Source organism: Zingiber officinale, chromosome 10A (genome assembly GCF_018446385.1).
Source record: "Zingiber officinale cultivar Zhangliang chromosome 10A, Zo_v1.1, whole genome shotgun sequence".
In the NCBI taxonomy this organism is placed as follows: domain Eukaryota; kingdom Viridiplantae; phylum Streptophyta; class Magnoliopsida; order Zingiberales; family Zingiberaceae; genus Zingiber; species Zingiber officinale.
The window spans coordinates 78,525,328-78,550,005 of NC_056004.1; the positions used below are offsets into that span (position 1 = coordinate 78,525,328).

The 24,678-nt window shown below is 36.0% G+C and overlaps 1 protein-coding gene across 1 annotated transcript; it reads left to right on the forward strand.

Moving 5' to 3' along the window:
• Window positions 1-1,709: 1,709 nt before the first annotated feature.
• LOC122026964 (phospholipid:diacylglycerol acyltransferase 1-like) lies at window positions 1,710-20,577 on the forward strand. Its single transcript, XM_042585732.1, has 6 exons — window positions 1,710-2,331; window positions 3,768-3,990; window positions 4,133-4,416; window positions 7,934-8,258; window positions 18,549-18,817; window positions 19,447-20,577. Exons 1-6 carry the CDS (start codon window positions 1,907-1,909, stop codon window positions 19,928-19,930), a joined length of 2,010 nt encoding a protein of 669 aa, XP_042441666.1. The 5' UTR covers window positions 1,710-1,906; the 3' UTR covers window positions 19,931-20,577.
• Window positions 20,578-24,678: the final 4,101 nt, after the last annotated feature.

The following is a 24,678-nucleotide window of genomic DNA, read 5'->3' on the forward strand; positions in this document are numbered from 1 at the left end:
ATGGGTGTTCACGGGAGGTTTGGGCACAAAGTCAAGGGAGGAAAGAAAGATGAATGTCTCATAAAAGGAGAAAGGAAAGGTCGATGCTCAGCTTCAGCGGTGCTGCGTGCAGAAAAGGGGGAATTTCGTGCGACGACGGTGTGCGAGAAAGAGAAGGAGAAGGAGAATGCGAGTAATTAGGTTTAACTAATTATATAATTTATTATTAATAAAGGTAGATCCGCTACCTTAGCGACCCCCCTAGTGCCGGCCCCACGGATATGGAGGGAGGTTCATGCAGGTACACAGGCCATAGGCGCATGGTGGGGTAAACCCCAGGTCGTCAGTTCCTGAGAATCGACCTCTGGCCATTACGCCAGAGATACCATGCGCCCACCGTCTGTGCTACGCCCTGGGGACATATAATTTATTATTAATAGATTAATACTATTAATATAATTTATTATTAATAGATTAATACTAACATTTACTAAATATGTCAAGATAAAGGGTCGAATTTAATATTTAATATTTTTAAAAAAAATGTTTTAGATAAGTGTCCTTATAAAGTGTATATCACGACATTATAAAATAAATGTCATTACTAAAATATCACAATAGACTAATTTTCTTGTAGTGTGTCTCACACCATTGACTCTCGAGTGTTTTCAAACAAGGAGTTATGGTGGATTAATTCCTTGTGTTAATAGAATAAGAATAGTTATAGAATGTGCTTTACATCTATACTCTTTTATTTGAACTGAGCAATAGCCTACAAGCTTCTATTCGCAGGCGTGCGCGTGTGAAGAACATTGTTAGAACTCTAATCTTAGCTATATTCGAAATCCTTGATTGGCGTGTGCATTGATAATATACTTTTTCTCATTTATTTGATCCTTTAATTATAACTGAAAAATATAAATTTATGCACTCTTCATGGGTGAATTGACTGTTGCCAGGTATATATATAGGAAATATGAAACAATATAATAAGATGTTAAAAGTGCTTCAATTACAGTAGTTTTGATTTAAAATTAGATGTTATACAAAATTTAGAAATATATAAATGAATTAATTGATTTTAAAACTAGTAGGAGAAAATTTTAGGACTATTACTATAAACGTATAAACTTTGTCTTATTTTAAATACATAGATTGATTTAGGAATATTTATTTATTTTTATATCCGATAGAAATTTTTTATAAGACTAGATTGGTTGTTCCGAATTAAACGTATTTGACCTGGCTAATAATTTTTTTTTTTTTTTTTTTTGTGAATACTCTCATTTCATGTCTTGATATCAAAATTGTGTATAATAGATATAATATGATGCGATTTTTTTTAGATCCTTATCGATGAAAATTCAGCTGACCGAGCTGTTTTTTTATTTTATTTTATTAAATCATGCACAAAATTCAAATGACAATCGAAGCTAGTACCTTTTTTTAATGGCCAGAAGAAAAGTCCGCGACGGCCAGCGTCGGCTACTCTGGATGGGGTCCGTAGCGGGCCCCATTTGTACATTCGCCAGGAAGGTCCGGTCCGCCGGCCAACGGTGCCAGATCTCCGCCAGGCACCAACGAACAGCTGGATTTCCCATCGCGGCGGCCCGATCCTCGGCACGTGTTCGACGCGGGCGCTGGCAAGAAGCGTGGAGATTAGTGCTCCGCGATCGGCTGCTAGGCTGGTTGCTTGCCCGTTGCCCTCCCTGGACCGCAGAAATGGAAACTTTTAACTTGCAATTGAAAAGGCCAGCAGCTTTTCCATTCCGCCGTCTGCTTTGCGGGTTTTTGTGTTTCTCCTCAGGCAACAGCCAGCCTCCTCTCCTCGCTGCCCCAGCCACACCGCCTTATCCTTATCCTTCTCCCTCCCTCCCTCCCTCGAATAAATCTAGGTGCGGAATTCAGCCGTCTCCTCTACCGATAGATGTCGATGCTCCGGCGGAGGAAGGGCCCTCAGCCTCCGCCGCCCCCGCCGCCACGGGACCCGAGTCCTCCCGAGGAGGTCAAGGCTGTGCAGCAGAGAGGGAAGGAGCGGAAGGGGCGATGGTCCTGTCTTGACTGCTGCTGCTGGCTTATCGGGGTGATCTGCTCCGTGTGGTGGCTCTTGCTCTTCTTTTACAACGCCATGCCCGCCTCTCTCCCTCAGTACGTCACGGAGGCTATCACTGGCCCCTTGCCTGATCTTCCAGGCGTTAAGCTTCAAAAGGAAGGGCTGCAAGCCAAGCATCCCGTGGTGTTCGTCCCCGGGATCGTCACTGGGGGACTCGAGCTGTGGGAGGGCCATCAGTGCGCTGATGGCCTCTTCCGCAAGCGCCTTTGGGGAGGGACATTCGGAGAGGTCTACAAAAGGTAAGAAGGTCCCTTTCCTACCATGCCTCTATCTTTTTTACAGTTAATGTTGTCTGCCTAATTCGATTGGGTCAGACGTTTGGATTTTGAGAACTAGGAGCACCTTAGGAAGATAAAAAGAGAATCCATTTTCTAGGACAATGAATTAATTCCGTACCTGAAGACATTCTTAGTTAGCGGTTTGCTGTGTTGAAGTTGGGGATTTTGTGGAAAATTTAATTTGGAAATTGTAACTCATCAGATCTGTAGCACTTCTTTAGCTAGAAATAATTCCTTGGTCCTTAAATTTTATGAAAATTGACGATGCAATTCATCCATGTCAATATTAATCATGATATGCTACCTTATATAGACTCCAAAAAAAGGATGATTCCAAGCCAACCAAGTTGCAAGCCATCCTACATTCTTTCTTTTTCTTTTATTTGTTGCAAAATTGTAATTACCACAAAAGATTTGTTATTATTCTATGTCAAGTCTATCTGGTCTAAACCTTAAACAATATCTAATTATCTGATTCTTTTCTTGTAGCAATCAAATTCAGGTAGCTTTCCTGTTCTAATACAAACTGAAAATATGAAAGCGTCTGATATATTGCAAATTTCATCTAGGATCCTATCTAAATCTTTCATGAAATTTGAAGGGCTTGTTCTTTTAGTTTGGGCTAGTTATTGACATCTTTGTATTGTATCTAGTCAGCATGGTCTTAGCATTGGCTTTGTTTTTCATATTGAGAAATAGATATGACTTGCAATTGTACACTTACTATTTTTCCTTTAATTAGCATGAATTTATCATACATGGATGTTCTCATAATTTTGCTTTCTTTCTTATCATATTTTAAGACTATAAGTAAGGTTCATGAGTAGTAACATGGAATGCTTTAGCTTTGTTTCTACTTAAGTTTACTGGACTAGAGTGATGCACCATCCACTATTATTTTAATCATGTTCTAGTTTTCTCACTTTGAGGTTCTTTCTCCATTGTAGCTTCATGATAACTATGAAACACAATAATCCTTCTGTAGTGATTGCTTGTAAATTCCAATATTCCAGCAACCTTGTCAATTATATCCTGATAAACTTGACAACTAGTTTATAATCATATACTTTGTGATATCTGTTGCCGTTCTCTTTTTCTTGTTGAAAATTTAAAAAATTATCTAGAATGTACTTCTGACTCAAGATTTTTTTTCTGTAGTTCATTTTGTTAACTCTTTATTTCTCCTTAAGTTTTATTTATTCTCAGTTCCTACCAAATTCATAATAATCTTTCTAGATATTTGTGTAGTTTCTTCCTTCCTCGTTTTTTGATGCTTCCTCCTTTCCTCGCATTTACTGGTGCATATGATGCTACACATGAGAGAAAACTAATAAATCCTTAGTTCTCATAATTCTTTTGGGCAACAACATTTAGTTCTCATTTGTTATTTGTCTCAGACCCTTATGCTGGGTTGAGCATATGTCTCTGGATAATGAAACTGGGTTGGACCCTCCTGGTATAAGAGTTAGACCAGTCACCGGGCTGGTTGCGGCTGATTATTTTGCTCCTGGGTACTTTGTGTGGGCAGTTTTGATTGCTAACTTGGCTCACATAGGGTATGAAGAGAAAACTATGTACATGGCAGCTTATGACTGGCGAATTTCATTCCAGAACACGGAGGTCTGAATTCCCTTGTCAACTACTATGTTCATCATTTTGTTTGATCTCTCATTTTTTATCGTTATATTTGTTTTATCATATATTTTATGAAGTTTAAACATACATTGTCAACTGCAAGCCTCCAATATTCTCCTTCTTACAGGTGCGTGATCAAACATTGAGCAGAATAAAAAGTAACATAGAACTTATGGTCTCTACAAATGGTGGAAGGAAGGTGGTGGTTATTCCACATTCCATGGGCGTCTTATATTTTTTGCATTTCATGAAATGGGTTGAGGCACCTGCTCCTATGGGTGGTGGTGGTGGTCCAAACTGGTGTGCAGACCATATAAAATCAGTTATGAATATTGGTGGACCATTTTTAGGTGTTCCAAAAGCAGTTGCTGGATTATTTTCAGCGGAAGCAAAAGATGTTGCTGTTGCAAGGTAGTGTTTCTGAGCCTCTTGGATGTTACTACTATATATGACTAAGGCTGAGCCAATTTCTATTTTGGTGCCACCTTCATTTTAGTATGGTCATTGATTGTTGTCCCAGTGAAATTAAATATGTAACATAGAAAATATCCAGAACTCCAGTAAAAATGCAGAATTGATTGGCTACATTGATAAAATTGTTAGGAAATCCTATCCTTGATACCAGTTTAAAAATAGAGTTTTTATCAAATCCTGATCGTTTTGCTCAAGGGTAGAAGTACAGGTTACTTTTCTGGGCCATTTATTGATCTTCAGTATCAAATTACTTACCACAATATTATGCTGTAGCTATGTTCTTGTAAGCACTTCTCTGTAAGACTTTTGTCCAAATCAAGGAGTAACATAGAAGAATACTTATGACCTTTCACTTGGGCTGTAATTAGTAAATAGCTATGGCTTATGATGCGTAGTAAAACTCCTCTAGGAAATATATGACAGACATTGGTGACAGAGCAAGGTTTCAGGCTATCATGAGTTCACAACTTCACATTGACATCTATTGCTTTGATAATAACAAACTAAAGTGACATACTGATGGTTTTGTCTGATAAAAATTGTATGCCTAAATGAAACTTAAGTTGTTTCTAAACATAATGAAGTTTATCCAATCCAGCAAAGAGGGAATTCATTGAAGCCAAGGCCCAAGAGTAAGTAAGACATCAAAGTTTGAAGACATGTTTCCACATGTGTGATAATATAAATTTTATGTAATGTTCTTGATCTTAGATTATTCATTTCATATTTCATCTAACTCTTAATCTGTCCTAAAACTCCTTAGTAAGCTAGAGTACTTGGTCGGGAGAATTCCATTGACAATGGTTAGGCAACCTTATCCTGGAAAGGAGAACTTAATGCTCTTCTAAACTGTTTGTTATTGAGGCCCAACTGAACCATTGATCATTGATCTATCACAACTTAAGTATCAATCAACAACCCTTTTGAGTGTGCATGCAGTCATACAACAGTAAGGATTAGTTTCTAGACTACTGCATTCCTACTTTTCCTTCTTAGCCATTACAAACCACTTGAACCTAAAAACCTGGTTTACAACATGCACATCCCTTTTACTGTTCTTACATTTCAGAGAAGACAATTTATCAATCCTTTTAAGTTTAAACCCTTAACAATAGTCCTAAGAGCTATCTCTTATACTTGGAAACTTCCGCCCCAATCGCAAAGCTAAATACTACAAGAGTTCTATTGTGATGGACTGCTAAGCTTGATTGGCCTCTACAAGAGTTGAACATTAAGAATGTGTTGTTCAATTGTTGAAAATTTCAATACAAGTGCGTTTGAACTGAAAAAAAATCTTGAAACAATCCCGAGGCCTTAGTTTGAGAAATTTAATCCATTTGTCAAAACATAGGGTACTCTCAAAGTACAAATTGATCTTACAAATCACTAGACATTTACAGCTGGAAAATAACCATGCTAATTGTGTACATCGATGAAATGATTTTCATTGGAGATGATGTATTTGAGATGAACTTGTTGAGGACTTCCTTTCAACATTCAAGATCAAAGACTTGGGATCTCTAAGATACAATGTTGTATGGAGGTTACAAGATCAAAAACAAAATTGTTCTCTCAACAAAAGTACATCCTTGATCTTGTGACTAGGATGAGCGACTGTAGACCCACAAACACTGCAATTGTTCCAGAAACTTAGAGATCATAAGGAAGGAGATCTGGTGAATATAACTCAGTATCAAAAATTAATGGAGAATTTATCAACCTATCTCATCCACGACCAAATATTGTTTTTTTTGTGAGTCTAGTCAGTCAATTTATGCATTTACCTTATAAGAAACATCTTGAAGCAATTTATGAGATTCTTCGATACTTGAAAAGCCCTCTAGTCAAATCTGGAATATTCAACTGAAATATTGTGACTACAAGAGTTTTATTGTGACTGGCTGCTAAGCTTGATTGGCCTCTACAAGAGTTGAACGTTAAGAATGTGTTTCTCAATGGAGATTTAGAGGCATAAGTGTACATGGATGCACCCCGAGTATTTGTTGAAAATTTCAATACAAGTGTGTTTGAACTGAAATTATTTTGAAACAATCCTGAGGCCTTAGTTTGAGAAATTTACTCCATTTGTCAAAACATAGGATATTTTCAAAGTACATATTGTTCATACAATAATCACTAGACATTCACAGATGGAAACATAACTATGCTAATTGTGTATGTCATTGATGAAATAGTTTTCATTGGAGATGATGTATCTGAGATGAACTTGTTGAAGACTATCCTTTCTTCAACATTCAGGATCAAAGACTTGGGATCTCTAAGATACAATGTTGTATGGAGGTTGCGAGATCAAAAACAAAATTGTTCTCTCAAGAAAAGTACATCCTTGATCTTGTTAAGGTGACTAGGATGAATGACTGTCGACCCACAAACACTGCAATTGTTTTAGAAACTTAGAAATCATAAGGAAGGAGATCTAGTGCATATAACTCAGTATCAAAAACTAACGGAGAATTTTTCAACTTATCTCATACACGGCCAAGTATTGCTTTTGCTGTGAGTCTAGTTAGTCAATTTATGCATTTGCCTTATAAGAAACATCTTGAAGCAATTTATGAGATTCTTCGATACTTGAAAAGTACTCTAGTCAAATCTGGAATATCGACTGAAATATTCCATAATTTTTTTTTTGTAGTTTCTTATTGTTACAGTTTACTAGAGGAGGAAAAAATGATTTTTATGCCTAGTAACTGATTTTGTGACTATAACACTTAATATTTTTTATTTTATTTTATATCTTAGACTATGAATTGTGAATTTGTAATTGAGAATTTTACATATTGTGCCAAATAAGAATTCTAGTTGTATGAGGATTCTTGTTGCACTTATTTGATCGCAATTTGTTCTTCATATTATAGCACTCAATTGTTTGTATATCAGCATCAAATTTGAATTATGAAAAATATTAGTTTGCCTAGCCTTGATTAGCACACAATTCAAGTACTCTAGTGGACTGATTTAATGTTCAATCCTGTCATATCAAAGCAGTTTGAAAGTTGTCATGTAATACAAACAAATTTAGTGTAGGAGAATATGCAAAAGTGATTACTCATGTTTGGTAAAATAGTTTCACTGTGGAGTTTAATTATGTATTATGCTATTTGTACATCAACAGTTTTGTGTTGGTAAAACAATGTCTTTGTTTCATTTATTTTCTTTTTTGTTCACATCAAAAGCAATATTTTGACTCTTCAATATTATTTTATTTAGTGAGCTTGATTTAAAACAAATGTTTAGCCAGAGTGGCTCCACATCTCCAATCCCAGCTAGGCTAGAAAGTTGATAGATAAATTGCTTAGAGTTCAAACACTGGTGATAGAACTTTTTCACATATTAATATGGTGAGCAAAGACCAATTATATGATTTGTGGCTTCTAATTTTATATCATTTCTCTAATTAACTTGTTGTGTAACTTCTCCTTTTTCTTTGTAGGGGCATTGCACCTGGTTTTTTGGATTCTGATTTTCTTGGTCTTCAAACATTACGTCATGTCATGCGCATGACTCGAACATGGGACTCAACTATGTCCATGATTCCAAAAGGTGGTGATACAATTTGGGGTGGTTTAGATTGGTCACCTGAGGAATTCTCTGAGTGTGCTCCTAAGAAGAATAAGATCAATGATTCTCATCTATCCAAAGATGTTGATACTAAGATGATTGAAGTTCCATCAAGAGTTAACTATGGCAGGATTGTTTCATTTGGGAAAGATGTTGCAGAGACACCTTCATCCAAGTTAAAGCGGACTGATTTTCGGGTATTTAAAACTTTGTTTTTGATATGTATTTGTCATCAAACATCCACACTAGCATATAGGAATTTGTTAATCCTTTGTATATTTTACATATGCTAGTTGTATCAAATTCTAGATTCTTTCAATGAATGTTTTGGTGTTTGCTCCTTAGATACTTAAATTCAGGTTACTTCATCCAATTAAAGAAAACATTATCCTGTTAATGATAAAATGATCAAATTGCACAACAAGATCTCTGACTTGATAATACTTTACATCTGCCAATGAAATGCTTTGTTTGTCCTTAGATCTCTTATCATGGTTCACATTCCTTTGTAAGTGCCATGTAGTGATAAATACCTACAAATACACTTTATGGCCAAATATAAATGACTAAATGACAATTCTAAAGTCTAAAAGCAACGATGAAGTAGCATAAATGGTGGAGGGGACTCCTTATATCAGCAGTAGTGGTGAGATGGGAAAGATGAAAGGAAAAAGACATGAAGATAGACAAAGAATGTACAACCTAGAAGGTAAACCCATGTCAGAGGCCCCTGCTAAGCTCCATCAGGTAGCTTAGCTCCATTGAAGTTGTGTAACCAAACAACTTGTTGCAAATGAATGGTCTTTCTTTGGTTGTGAAGCTTAACTTGCTACAAGCTTTGTTAATCTCTTACCATTATATCAAACCAGGGTACTGATCGAGGCATATGACATGGGTGTAGTTTATTCTTCTAAAAGTTGTCATAGAGATTAGATATGACATGCTCACTTCCGAATAAACCCACCAGACTTGAACTTTACTAAAAATGCCTGTTTATAGAGGTTTCTTCATACAACCACCTATTCTATAGCATCCAAGCTATTTGTGTTTTGATTGCCGGTGATATCGAACTGAACCCTTTTTAGATGGATTACTTAGATTGTATCAAAGTTTCGATTTATGACCGGAATGATATGGTTTCGACATCTTGCCGTGTCGTGCCGTGCCGCTACGATTTCGACATGGTTTACAATCTAGTGTCGCACTAGGCGACAAGGGTGAAACATTTCGTTTCGCTCGCCTACCGGTATGGTGCAGAGATTGGTATAAATTTTTTGTACATATTTGATTATTATAAATACTTATTATTAAGTTAAATTAATATTTTAAAAATTAGGATTGAGTAAAAGTCAATTTAGGATTAACTAAAGTCTAGACATAAAGATTAGGATTAAGTAGGTTTAAATTAACTTGAATTTAATTTATTTTAATTAGTTTAAGGAAGACATTTATTTTTTATGTATTTAATGAGGAAACAAATAAGAAAAAAAATTAAAAAGGAATTTTTTCCCTTATGTTTAAGGATGAAATGAATAAAAAAGACATTAAAATAGGGAGGAAGAGAAAGAATTAACTATTAAAAAAAATAAAAAATAAAGAAATTAATAGTTAAAAAAATAAAGATTTTTTAAAATTGAAAAAAAAACTCAGCGACCTTGTGCAGTCATCGCAGTCTCACGCGAGGCCTTGCGTGGCCGCAACGGTCTCACAAGAGGCCTCTGTGAGGTTGTGGGGTCTCGTGTGAGGTTTCTAAGCGATCATGGGGCCTCACACGAGGTCTATGCATGGCTGCTTGGCCTCCGTGTCGCTATAGGGTCTTGCGTGGGGCCTCACGGGATCATGCTGGTGTAGATATCGTGTCGATCACAGACGAAATGATAAATTCACCTATCACCCAATATGGCACGAGATTTTAAAAATGGCTAAGAGGACCCTTTATTGATTAGCAAGTCCATTTGCAGTGACTAGTGAGGGGTTTTTATTATCTTTAATCTAGGATTTAGTCATTGATAAATAGACTTCGTTATCCAAACTTACTGTATGATCATGGATCAGGCATTTTTATGGCCAAGTAGCTTAAAGACAGTGTTTGTTCATCCACCAGTGACCTACCTAAGCTTTGGTGAGGTTTGATTGTCTAAATTTACAATTTTGTTACAACACATTATACTAAAATGACAAATATGCAATTGGGAAACATGTATTGACAAATCACAAGTACATGTTGTATTTGAGTACACGTATAAGCAAAAATTCTACAAAAATAAATCTTCTCGACAAGCCTCTAATCTGTCAATGTGCAAGTTCTAAGCTTGACTTGCCTTTGAGTTTTTCTCAATTTGGGTATTTTACCACTGAACGAACGTCCTCTTTAACATAGTGCATATCTTAAAACTTGTCGAATCATGAACTATCTACTTCACAATCATTCTGGTATGAGATTTTGCCACACTGTTAATCAACTTTGAGCTTTTGGGCATCCTACTAAGATCTCTTGGACTTAAGTTAATTCATATTGGACTTCTTCCACATCTGCCAAGGATCTTTTGGACTTCTGCCAATACTTGTTTGACTGATTCCATATCTGCCAAACATTTTTTGGACTCTTCCTTGCTAAGAATTCAATCAACCTTGAGCTATATGTATTTTTCAGTTTGTCATGTATGTAGTCAACCTTGACCTAGTTGGACTTCTCCAACTTGCACCTGCAATTCATGTTTCTGCACCTGCAGACACACTTAACGAAATGCATTAGAGTAACATAAACTAATCCTAACTTAAGCCCTTTCGCAACCACATTAAAACAAGCTAATGACGTAGTTAAACTCTACCACTTAGGCAATGATTGCATCAACAATTGCTTCCCATTTTTTTATTGGTCACTATTTTGATTGAAATAACCTAAAACTTGTGGCCTAGAATTGCTAGCTTCTTTTATTGAAATAGGAGAAATTCTTGACTCAACTTCTCATCATTTTGTTGGAGCTTTTTAACTTGTGAATCGGTTGAATTATGAATTAGCCTCCTCTCTTCCTTCTACTTCTATGCTTAGCATCTTACATTGCAAGTCTATTATGATTGAAAGCGTAACAGATGTAGAAGTTTGCTAGTTGTTTCGTTTAGCTTAGAGCTCAAGTGGGAAGTTTGCTAGAGGAGATTAGATTGGGAAGAATTTGTTTGGATTGAGTGGAATTATTGTCTCATTTCAGGCAAATTGCTTGGATTTCAATCAAAGTGGATGGAGAGTTTGATTAGGTTTACTTGATCTATTAGGAGTTCTCTTGATGTAGATTGGGTTGGGTTGAAAGTTGAGCAGCTTGGCTAAGGTGAATGGGTTTGGAACCAAGGTTCAAAATCTCGAACCAGATTGGAGTTATGGTCTTTTACTAGAATGATACTATTTCGGTATCATGCTTGACAAAATGGTCTTCTCTTTTGAAAAGGTCTTTCATTATATAGGTAAGATTGCCAACTATACAAGGAAAATAAATACATGGAGTAATTCTAGAAACCTAAGTATGATAAACTAAATCTCCTATTATGAGAGTACATACGACCGTAATTAGGGAATCAATTACAATATTTTACTGGGATAATTGAACCTAAATATGGTAACCAAAATCTCCTATTTATGAGTATATACAACTTTTATTAGGGAATAAATTCAGTAATTAAGCTGTTGTAATTTATTGCCTATTATAGACATCTCCCCTCATATTGATGCGGGTGATCACAAGCATCAATTTGTCATTAAGAAATTTATATCTTGGTCAGGGAAGAACCTTAGTAAAAATATCTACCACCTGAAGATTGTTAGAAACATGAGGAAGAAAAATGCTCCGAGCTTCGTAAGCCTCATGAATGAAGTGACAATCAACCTCGATATATTTAGTACGTTCATGGAAGACGAGATTGGCAGAAATGTGAATGACACTAGTATTATCTGCATGAAGAGCAGGACTGCATAGAGAAAAACCAAGATCAGCTAGTAGACCACGGAGCAAGTAGATTTATGCACAAGCTTGGGACATAACTCTATGTTCAAACTCAGTTGAGGACTTAGAAACACGGTCTTGTTTATTACTTTTTCGAGAAATAAGAGCTGGTCCAAGAAACATACACCATCCTGTTGTAGAACGCCTTGTATTACTACACCCTGCATAATCAACATCATTATGTGCTACAAGATCAAGTGAAGTAGAAGAAGGATAAAAAGTCCATGAGAAATTGTGTAATTGTGTCATGGACATAGCGAATGATTGTACGAATTAAAGCCATGTGTAGGTGCCTAGGAGAAGTTTGGAACTGACTAACTTGTTGTACTGCATAAGAAATATAAAAAGGGTAGCCCGGTGCACAAAGCTCCCGCTATGTGGGGTCTCGGGGAAAGATCCATTGTACGCAGCCTTACCTTACTTTTTGCAAGAGGCTATTTCCAGGACTGCGTAAGAAATATCAGGTCTAGAAATAGTAAGATAGATTAGGCTGCCAACAAGGTTTCGATAGGCTGCAGGATCTGATAACAAGTCACCCTCTTCTTTCCGTAGCTTGAGATTAAGCTCCATCGGAGTATCAAGGGGTACGAAATCTTAGAGATCAGCAGCCGCCACCAAGTCTTGATCATATTTGTGTTGTGACAAAAAAATACCATAGGGACCAACATTAATCTCTAAACCAAGAAAATATGTGAGAGCCCAAATCTTTCATGTGAAGAGTCTTGTAAATGCTGCTTTAGTTGAGAGATAAGAACGAAATTAGTACCCATGATTATGATATTATCAATATATACTAAAAGAATGACAATACCCTGCTCAGTCTTGTGAAGGAATAAGGATGCATCAAACTTGCTTTTTAGAAAAGCAAACTTGAGTAAGGCAGAAGTGAATTTCTCATACCATGCACGAGGCACTTATTTTAGACCATACAATGAACAACACATGGCAGAAGTAGAGTTAGAAATTAAATCTGTAGGAGTACGCTTATAAACATCTTCCTTGAGATCTCCGTGAAGAAATGCATTCTTTACCTCCATTTTATACAAATAGCCAAAATAGTGCGTATGGTAGTCATTTTGGCAACCAGAGCACAAGTCTCCTCATAATTAACTCTATTCTTGATTATTGCCAAGAGCAATCAAGTGGGCTTTGTACTTGTCTAAACTCCCATCAGAGTTGAACTTAGCAGAATAAACTCATTTACAGCAAGTGGAGTTACACCAGTAGGACAATCAACCACTTGCCAAGTCTTATTAGCTTCAAGAGCACATAATTCTTCTTGCATGGCCTGCTACCAACATTCCTCCTTGATTCATGTGAATATCTAGTAGGAACAGTAATGGAAGAAAGTAGCCGAGAGGGCAGATGTAGGATTACTCGTGTTATGGGATAGAAATCTATATCGATCAGGAGGACATTAATTCTTGTGGAATGTCGTAAGGGATTGGCTGGCAAGCCAGGTGTGGAAGGGGTTAGCATGGAAGAGCTACGATGGTAAACAATACCTAGCTTAAACCTTGCAACTTGACTATTAGGAGCACCAGAAGTGTCATCAAAAAAAGGCAAGAGCTTAAAAGAAGACTGTGGAGATGAAGATAGAGGAAAGAACCATTGATTTTCAAAAAATAACACATTCCTTGAAACCCGATTGGAAGTGGAATCATAGGGCAAAAAAACCTTTTTGTGTGACACTATACCCTAAGAAAGCACAACTAATAAATTGAGCAGAAAGTTTGTCTTTCCGCTGGTGGAAGTTGCAAAAAACAAACGCACCAAAAATGTGAAGATTTGTGTAAGTAGGATGACAATGATACAACTTAAAATATGGAGACGCAAAATCTAAAATTTTAGAAGGAAGTCCATTGATGAGAAAAATGGCTATAGTGAGTGCTTCTACCCAAAACTTAGGAGGAACAGATGACTCGATTAGCAAAGTCCTAACATCTAAAAGATGACTATTCTTTCGTTCAACTACTCCATTTTGTCGTGGAGTATAAGGACACGAATGTTGAGAGATAATTTCTCTAGATTGCAAAAAAGATTGGAACTCATGAGTCATATATTCCCTTCCTGAATCAGACCTAAGAATTGTATACGAGTAGAAAATTGAGTTTGAACGAGTGCTACAAATAGTTTAAACATACAAAACACTTCTGATTTGTGGTGCATAAAATATAGTTATCGATAAAGGTCACAAAATATTTGTAATAAGCATGAGAGATGGTAGGCTAATTCCCTATACATCACTATGTATTAGTTCAAAGCTGTATATAGCTCTACTACCTTCAGATGGAAAGGATAAAATTTTACTTTTGCCAAGTTTACAAGTTGCACAATTGGAAAACACAGTATAAGAATGCACTCTCTTATATAATAGACCGGATTTCAACAAATGAGAGAGATACCTAGAGTTAGGATGACCAAGACGCTTATGCCAAACTTCATTGGACATTCTAGACTCATTACAAAATAAAGCTTGGACAAAAGATGAGGAAAAACTGCGAGAAATAGGTAATTGCAAAAAGAACAAATGTCCATGCTTAGGCCCCTTTGCTATCAACTGCCCTGACATCCGATCTTGCACAACACAACCATTATGAGTAAAATGAGCATCACAATTTTGATCCATAAGTTGACCAACAGATACTAATTTCACGAAAGATTAGGTGATACAAAAACATCCTTAAAGGAAGAAGATACATCACCCACTGCTGCAATAGGTAGATCACTACCATTAGCTATTTGAATGGATGAAGAACTGCAATATTCTCTGTTATTACTTAATCCATGAGAAGAATTAGTCATATGATTAGAGGCACCAAAGTCTACGATCCACGAAGTAGATACATAATCAGCTTGAAGTCCAAGTGCTGAAAATGCTTGCACAATCATTTCCCGCACTGACTCTCGAGTTAAAGGAGGTGCTGTAGGCTGTAGGGCAGCAGCAGGAGTTGTTGTAGCAGCAGCTGAGAGAGATAATAGGTTGTAAAGCACCAGATGATAAGCTTTGTTGGAGCGAGGAGGATGAGTGGGAAACGATTTTATGATGTGCCCAGATTGCTTGCAACAACAACAACAACCAAGCCTTTTCCCACTAGGTGGGGTCGACTGTATGAATCCTTTTATGAGCTCTATCTCCTATTATATTATCATCTATATTTAAATAAATTTTAGCTTGTTTTATTGTTGCTAACCAAGTTTTTTTTGTCTTCCTCTTCCTCGTTTGATATGCATGCTTATCATAGTTTCACATCGCCTAACTGGAGCATTTATTGGTCGTCTAAGTACATGTCCGTACCATCTTAAACATGTCTCTCGGAGTTTTTCCACAATAGATGCAACTCCGACTTTCTAATGTTCTCATTTCTTATTTTGTCCATCCTCGTATGTCCACACATCCACCTTAACATCCTCATTTCTGCAACTCTTATCTTCTGCTCATGTGCTCGAGTCATAGCCCAACATTTAGCTCCATATAACATAGCAGGTCTAATTGCGATTTTATAGAATTTACCTTTAAGTTTAAGAGGTACTTTACGGTCACATAAAATACTCGACGCTCCCCTCCATTTTACCTATCCTGCTTGTATTCTATGTAAGACATCTCTCTCAATCCCTCCATCGTTTTGCAAAAATGATCCTAAATATTTAAATCTCTCGGTTCCGGGCAACTCGTCCTCTCCTATCTTAACAATTGTTTCATTACTTCTAATATTGCTAAACTTAAATTCCATGTATTCTGTCTTTAATCTACTAAACTTAAAACTTTTCCCTTCTAGTATTTCCCTCCAAGATTCTAGTTTAGCATTTACTCTTTCACGTGTTTTATCTACCAAAATAATATCATCTACAAATAGCATGAATCAAGGTACTGTGTCTTGAATATGCGCAGTGAGTTCGTCCATAATTAGTATAAAAAGATAGGGACTTAGAGCTGATCCTTGATGTAACCCTATCTTTATTGGAAATGCTTCAGTTACTCTGCCTGAAGTCTTTACTCTGGTCGTTACATTCTTATACATATTCTTAATTAGTTCAATATAGGTTACGCTAACACCTCTCTTTTCTAAAATTCTCCATATAATTTCTCTTGGGACTCTATCATAAGTTTTTTTTTAAGTCAATGAATACCATCTGTAGATCTTGTTTTTGCTCTCGATATTTTTCAATTAATTGTCTAAGAAGATGTATAGCTTCTATTGTCGACCTTCCAAGCATGAACCTAAATTGATTTTTTGTCATGGTCTCCTTCCTTAATCTTTTTTCTATTACTTTTTCCCAAAATTTTATAGTATGACTCATTAGTTTAATGCCCCTATAGTTTCCACAATTTTGTACGTCTCCCTCCTTCTTATATAAGAAAACTAGAGTACTTATCCTCCATTGATCAGACATTTTTTTCGTTTTCAATATCATGTTAAATAATTTTGTAAGTCATTCAATACATTGTTTCCCTAAGCATTTTCATACCTCTATCGGAATATCGTCTGGTTCAACGGCTTTTCCATTGTGTATCGCATTCAAAATTTGTTTTATTTTTAAAGTTTGAATTCTACGATAAAAAATAGAAATTAAAAATTAAAATTTCTATGCTTGCAATATTTACAAAATTTCTCAGGGCAGTGAGGTGCAATATGGCGGTTTTTTTTACAGGTATAGTACTGTGTTGTGCTCATGTCTCGTCCTTTCCCTTTTCCCTTGCTATATGCAGCATTTGCAATTGAAACATTATTAGAAGTAACACGAGTATGCTCCATGATGTTTTGAGTATTGATCAGTTCTTCACACAAGAGTTCGCCAAAACAGATGTCCAAAGTTGGAACAGGATCTCTATTTAATAGAGAGGCATAAACAGATTCAAATTTTGGTCATAGTTTCATTAGAAATTGATCTCTTTAACTGGTTTAATGTACTTGTTGTACGGCCTCCGCACCTTCTGCAGAGACCTTAGCTATAACAAATTTGGAATAATCATTCCACAAAGTTAGAAAATCAGAATAATATTCTTGAACTGATAGATCCCCTTGAGTATAGTTAGCAATGGCTAACTCAAGTTGAAAACGCCTTGCATTGTTATTTTGATTATAGAACTGCTTGAGATAATCCCACATTGCCTTTGCAGACTTATGGGGGTGTAAAGAAAGAATTAGATGTGGCTCCATAGAAACAAGAATCCAGGTCATGATTTGATTATTTTTAGCAGCCCAAGCTGCCCTGTCTGCAACAATAGCTCCTTCTTTGGTGCTGCCATCTGTATGACCCCACAGCTCCTTACCTTTGAGAAATGTCCCAGGCAGCATAATTTTTCCTAGTGAATTGGACACAGATTTGACTTCTCCATAATCACTAGGCTATGACTAAGAAGGCTTAGATTTCTTGGATGCTGGCTTTGATACCAAGACAAAAAAAAATTGTCTTCTCTTTAGAGAAAGTTTTTCATTATATAGGTAAGAAGACCAACTATACAAGGAAAATAAATACATGGAGTAATTCTAGAAACCTATGGTAACCTAAATCTCTTATTTATCATAGTATATACATCCTTTATTAGGGAATCAATTACAATATTTTATAGAGGTAATTGGACCTAAATATGGTAACCTAAATCTCCTATTTGTGAGAGTATATACCGTTTATTAAGGAATCAATTACATAGGTAATTAACTGCTATAATTTATTGTCTATTATTGACAATGCCGAAGTTTCAATGCATGGTGCTGGTGATGGATTGGAGGTTAAAGGAGGAAGGAGATGAAGCAGAGGAAGAACACATTGTTTGTGCCAAGTGGTATCGAGTTTCGGTAATTTACCGGAATGATATGTTTCGACCATTTTGCTTAGCCCTGTACAAGATTTCAAACCATGGTTGGAACTAGAAGGGTTGAGATGAAGTTTGGCTATAGGATGAGGTAAAGAGGCTTTTTGGATCAAGTGGGTTGAGATGGGGAGGGCTTGGGTGAGCTATATTGAATTGGAGATGGTATGTTCAAAGTGGCGAAAAGTTTATTGCCTAAAGCTTTGTAGCACTGTAGCAAGATGTAATAAGGCTTTTGATGCTCTCAAAAGCTCTCTTGCTTGATTCTCTTTTTACAGGTGTGTCCAATGAGAATTCACCATGCTGCCAAGTCGTTTAGGTGGCTCTAGCCTTATTCTTGTAAATTTTGTCAACCTATTCTTGTAATATTTTTCAAGTATTAGCTGAGAATTGTGTGAACACGTATCAGCTTTTCATTGGCTAGGTTTAGAGGACATGGATTTAATTAAGTTCTTGTTGCCTATCAAAATGCCTTGAGAATTTTTGAATTCTTTTTTACTCATATTGGTTAATATCTTCAATCTTAATTAACTGTTGCATGGCTTCCTTCATAGGTTTTGCAAACTAAACCACCTCCTAGTGGTCAAAGTAATTATATCGATAAAGTAATTTTAATGTCAGAATAAAGTTTTCCCAGATCTAACATTTCTAATGGGTTGTAACCTCGGTGTATACAGGATGCAGTCAAAGGAAACAGTGTTGCCCCCCATTCAAATTCTTCTTGTCGAGAAATTTGGACCGAATACCATGAATTGGGTTGGGCAGGAATTAAAGCAGTTGCTGATTTTAAAGTATATACTGCTGATTCTGTCCTGGATCTTCTTCATTTTGTTGCTCCAAAGATGATGCAGCGTGGAAGTGCACATTATTCATATGGAATTGCTGATGATCTTGATGATCCTAAGTATATGCACTATAAGTATTGGTCAAATCCCTTGGAGACAAAGTAAGCAACTTGCAAGCTCTAGAAGTGTCCATTAGGACCTATGTTAAAAGCAAATCCTTGCTTATCTGTATCATGATTTTATACCGAACTCCTTGCTATATTTGAAAATATATTTTCCAGTTCCTGAGATAGGTTTTTACTTCTCTGAAGCACAACATAATAAGCATCAAAATCAAAAGGTATTTGACTATTCCATGCAAACTAATATCTCCAGAATTGTATCCTCCTGATTATCCTAAAAGTATTTAGAGGAAATGCAACAACTAGAAGCACAACTTAAATATTTTAGTTTGGAGTGAAAAAGTTCTGTTTTTGTGATACAAATTAAATAGCAAATAAGCATTTTACTTAACTACCATGTAGTTTTCGAGAAGAAAAAAAGAAAGAACAATCTTTTATCTTGCGCTGAATAACAAGATAAGTATTAGATGCATTCTTTATGAATATTAAGAATCTACAGAGAAAATTTGAATTTACAGTTGAGAAAAGTGTAGTTGTATCATCTTTAATTGAAAAGATAAATCCATATATTTTCCATTTTCTAAACACCCTGTATTTAATTATGTAAAACAATGTTAGTTCACATTCACATTCTTATACTCAATAATGTACACATTGCTGTCTCCCAGGTTACCTAATGCTCCTGATATGGAGATATACTCCCTATATGGAGTGGGAATACCTACAGAAAGAGCATATGTTTACAAGTTATCGCCATATGCAGAATGCTATATTCCATTTCAGATTGATACTTCTGCAAACGGTGGAAATGAAGGAAACTGCTTGCAAGGTGGTGTATACCTGGCTAATGGAGACGAGACTGTGCCAGTGTTAAGTTCAGGATATATGTGCGCAAAAGGTTGGCGTGGAAAAACCCGATTCAATCCTTCTGGTATGAAGACTTACATCAGGGAGTATGATCACTCTCCTCCAGCTAATCTCTTGGAAGGCCGTGGTACACAGAGTGGTGCTCATGTTGATATAATGGGCAATTTCGCATTGATAGAGGATATTATTAGAGTAGCTGCTGGAGCTACTGGAGAGGACTTGGGCGGCGATCAAGTCTACACTGATATATTTAAATGGTCAGAAAGAATCAACTTACATCTATAAATCCAGTTGAATACCCATAATGTGAATACTTGAAGTACATACAAGAAAGAGCAATGTTTCTATGGTACATAATGGATTTATAAGAGGTTGCCTCCAAGTGCTGCTACCATTGGTGGATTTAGTTGGCCGATCTTATGGGAACAAGAAAATTTTCTGTTGAAGCTCCATTTGGCAATCAAAATAATTGATTGAATCAATTATTTATATAAATTGTGCTTCTGGTTCTATTGATTGCATTAAGCATTTTACTACTTACAATATATTTTCGTTGGAGGATATCTTGAAGGTTCTATAATGGCACAGTGAAGAAGAGAAGATTGCCAGTGCTTGCCCTTCGGCCACGAATATATTTCCCTTTGCGGAATTGGAATTCATAAGGCTTGGAGCAGCAGCACAAGGTAGGTAGTTACTAATTTGGAAAGGTTGTAATAGATCTCGTCAGCTTTTTGGACATCTGACTTAGTGCATTTTGTGCTCATCCAGGTGATGAACTCTGATTGTCTTTTAAGCTGGTTTTGTATATTGTGGCAATTCATCTAGAACATATAATTGTCTCATTCATTTGTTATATTTGACCCTGGCTCGAAATGCCTAAGCTCAAATTAATCTTAAATTCGCAGGGTTATGTTTATAACTACTGTTTGTTAGTTCTCAAGTCCGGAAATGCATATGAAATTATGTCATAATCTCATTCACTTATGGCTTGATGGGATTGGCTTAATACCTCGTTTTGTCTCAAATCCATAACCAAATCAATTTAGACCATTTAGCAGTTGTGGGCAAAAATTTTATACCAAGACTCCAGAAGCTCAAAAGAAACAAAAGGGCTATTTTTTTGTAAATTGAACCAGTTTGAAACCATCTAAAAATCTTGAAACCATTTAAAATTTTTGAGCATAACGCTCACGACCTTTGGCGGCTTAAAACTTTAATAACAAAATCACCAAAGGACTTCGAATCATCCAAGGAAGATAACACTTATATTTTAAAGCTAACTACTCTAGTGTCATTTAATAGTTCTCGACAATTTGACTTTTCCATGCAAAGAGTCATTTAATAGTTCTCGACAATTGACCTTTTCATGCAAAGAGTCATTGTGGTCAGATAAAATATTTTCTATAATTTATTTATCTATGAAAATATTTTACCTATCTACATTTTATTATGGGACTGATGATATTAATCGCTTGGCATGAGCGATATCATTTGCTGCTCCAATAGTTTTAGATAAAATTACCTCATGGCACGGCGCAATTGTATGAGATAGGATGGACTCCTATGCAATGAAAGTTCGAATTTCTCATGGAGGGTATTGTATGCTGATAGTATTTGAATCACTGTTGGGCTATTCGTTAAAATTCATATGCGTTTCTCATATTTATCCTAGTAGCTAATGTAAAAGTTTTATAGAACTTAGGCTTAATCTATTTGAGGAGCTGAATAACTTGATTATCAAAAATAAAAAAAAAAACTATAGACAAAATTGTTAAATAGCCTTCCCATACTAAAACATTAAAGGATCTAGAAACATAAAATAGGGCTAGTTTTAGGAATTAGACTGGTTTAGGATCCTTCAGTAGTTTTCGGAACAGTTAGCTTGTTTTTAGAATCAAACATCAAAAACACACACACAACAAGGCTCCAAATGATCTAAAAAACACAACATACTTTTTTTTTTTTTTTTTTAAGATATGAGATCACTTAGGGTTGTCCAGCAGGTTTGGGTAAAATAAAAAGATTGTTAAGATGACTAAAGGGGTTGAATACCGTTCTTACTTTTATTTATGCTTTTAGAAAAGTTAATCCATAAGGTTAAACACAACGGAAATAAACATAAATAGAATTAATGTTAATAATATTGACTCTTTTCTTGAGATTATCTTCAGCACTATTTTTTCTTGGCCAATAATGTTCGAGGTTGCTAAATTCCCAATGAAAAATTTTTCTCCATCTTTGATTTCTTCAAAGTTGTGGAGTAACTTTTTGTTGTAGCATATATGTCTAGTGAAATTGGTATCGATCGACTATTGCTATGAATTTGAACCCACCAAGTTTAGTTCGGAGATTGTGGTGCAGAGGTCATCAATTTCTAGCCCCTCGTTCAGGTTCAGATTCAGGTTGGCCTTTATTTCTTCTTTGACTTTCTGCACTCTAAAGATTTGTACCCAACTTGATCGTAATTGAAATACTTCCTAAAGAACTTCTTCTTCTCTTCTAGATCCTATTTTAAAAGTTCAAAAATCGTGCTCGATCATTTTGACTTTTATAGTAGACCACTATAAAAGCCGACCAACTTGGTCAAAATGACTAGACCACTCAACTAATTGCTTCTTATTTCTAATGGCTACAACTTTTCTCTACCTGATTGACAATCTTCTTTTTGGCTCTGGTTAGGGATCATTTGGTTGCCTAGATGACTCAACAAATCCAATCAACTGAGCTTTGAACATAAACATCCAATTCACCAGTAATGAAGCATGAGTCAATTCTTTAGTCAACTAGATTTTCAACTCTAACAAATCTAATGATATAGTTCTTGCTCAAGTCAAGAGCTACTGTGAACCTAAAATAAAAATCACTTGACTCTCACAACTCACTTAAGTTTACCATTTACAACTTGACTTTAACCATCAAAGTCATTTTCCATCGGTCTTCTCTGATGCATTAATCCCTCAGCTAACCCCACATGTTACCCTTGCTACCTTAATGCTCTTCGTCCTTCAGTCCCTCAACTCTACTGTTCTATTCTTTTCCAATTTCTAGTTGACCTTGAGTCATCAGGCCAACCAATTTTGGCAATGCCAAGTCGTCCTATACACTCAGATCTCGTTGAGTCACAAACTCCATAAGCTTCATGTGCATCTTGCTAAGTCTCTGCACAACTTAACACACATTAAATATATATACATGGAAAACCTAACTCAAACCCAAAGGCCTACAAAATCCAAAGTTGAGCCTGACCACTTACGACACAATTATACCAATAAAGATTAATTTTCAAAACTTAAACGTAAAACATTATTAGCATAGTTAGATTTTAAAGGATCCAAGGAACATAACATAGGACTTATTTTTGAAATTGGACCAACTTAGGGACATTTAACAATTTTGTGCAAAACTGTGTTAGATGACTTTCTATGACTCAAAAACATAAAAAATAAAAGCATAAGAATTGCGATTGGATCAACTTCGGGATCATTTATGTAGGATTAAATATGGTGTGGGGGGAGAGAGGGGGAGTTTGGATAACATAATAAGAAAAAAAAAGCAACTTTAGAAGAAATTAGAGTATAACAAATATAAGTAAGTTTGCCGTTGAAATATAAATGTTGTTATAAGAAAGCATAAAAGGACTCAATTCTTTTAACGTGATTCAAACACTTGAGTTCCTAACTCCACAATCTATGAATTTGTTTTTCCGACAATCTTGTGGTCAGAGATAGAGAAAGGAAAAATTTTGAATTTATAAAATTAAATTAAGTTTTATTTGTTGAGTGGCTAGAGCGAATAATCTCAAGTTGTTAGCAGGATTGATTCGGTTGAATCTGAATCTGTTGAGTGTCGAGTCTGAGTTAGCTGAGTGGATGTCAAGTGCTGTAGAGTGGAAGGTGAGTGCTTTTGATTGGATGTCGAGAGGAAGCCGAGTCAGTCTCGAGTTGATCATCGACTCAGGAAGAAGCATCCTAGACTGCTCTTGAGTGGAAGTTGAGTTGGGAAAAGAAGATGTTGAGGCTTGCTTTCAAGCAGTTTCCTTAAACTAGATTCGTCCCAACTCCTATTGTGCTTTGAGGTTATGTGGGTCATCTATTTCCTAGGATACAGTGGTAGACCGTGATTACCACCAAGTACTGGTGGATCCCAGTAAACTGAGAATGTATGTGATTGCTATCATGGGTAATTCTGCCGAGCAGGTGCACGACAGAGAGAGAATGAGGGAACGAAGTGGATGAAGTTTCTTTGCTTGAGCGTCTATTCTTTGTCCCAAGACCATGGTCTCCTTATATAAGAGTATCATCCCTCATTTGCATTGAACGTCGAGTAAAGACTATTCAATGCCAAGGCATAATGATAGTCGTCGGCCATCAATGGTCGACCATTGATATCCGAGAGATTACGAAATTACCATTAATAATAGTTAATGCTTCTATTACATTCTTTAGTTGTAAGCAAAAAGAATCTATGTGACAAAATGTTGGTTGTTCCATTTGAGCAAATTTTGTCCTGACTGGTTTGATATTTGACACGTGCAGGTCATGCTCGCACATGAGTCAACTTAGTTCAGTGTAATCCGGACCCTGGATTTGCACCTCTCTTGCAAATCTACGCATGAGAGAGTTTCTCCTCATGTATTTATTTACAACTACAATGCATGTTAAACAATATAAACCGATCATAATGCCCTAGAATTACCAATATTGGACAAAAATTTCCATGCACAATGGAGTCCTCTCCTATCACTTCTAGATTTCTCTTCACATTTCCAACAATATCCTAGATGAATGAAAAAAAGTGTGTGATAGCATTCAAGAGTTAAGTTTAGTATAAGATAGGTAGATTTTACTCTTTGAACCTTCTCTTATGAAAATCTGTTTGCTTACTGGCTATTAGTAGACATGAAGTCTTTGAACTGTTCTACTGTCTGTGTAAGCATTGACATATCTCAACTAGGTATCTCCTTGATACAACTCAGTTATCATGAGTGTGTTCTTTCTTAGCTATGAATACGTATGGTTCTATGAGAAGTTCTA

Coding starts and splice junctions, on each gene's coding strand:
- LOC122026964 (XM_042585732.1), top strand. CDS start 1,907: ATGTCGATGCTCCGGCGGAGGAAGGGCCCTCAGCCTCCGCCGCCCCCG. Junction 3,991..4,132: donor TTTCATTCCAGAACACGGAG/GTCTGAATTCCC, acceptor TCCTTCTTACAG/GTGCGTGATCAAACATTGAG. Junction 8,259..18,548: donor TAAAGCGGACTGATTTTCGG/GTATTTAAAACT, acceptor CGGTGTATACAG/GATGCAGTCAAAGGAAACAG.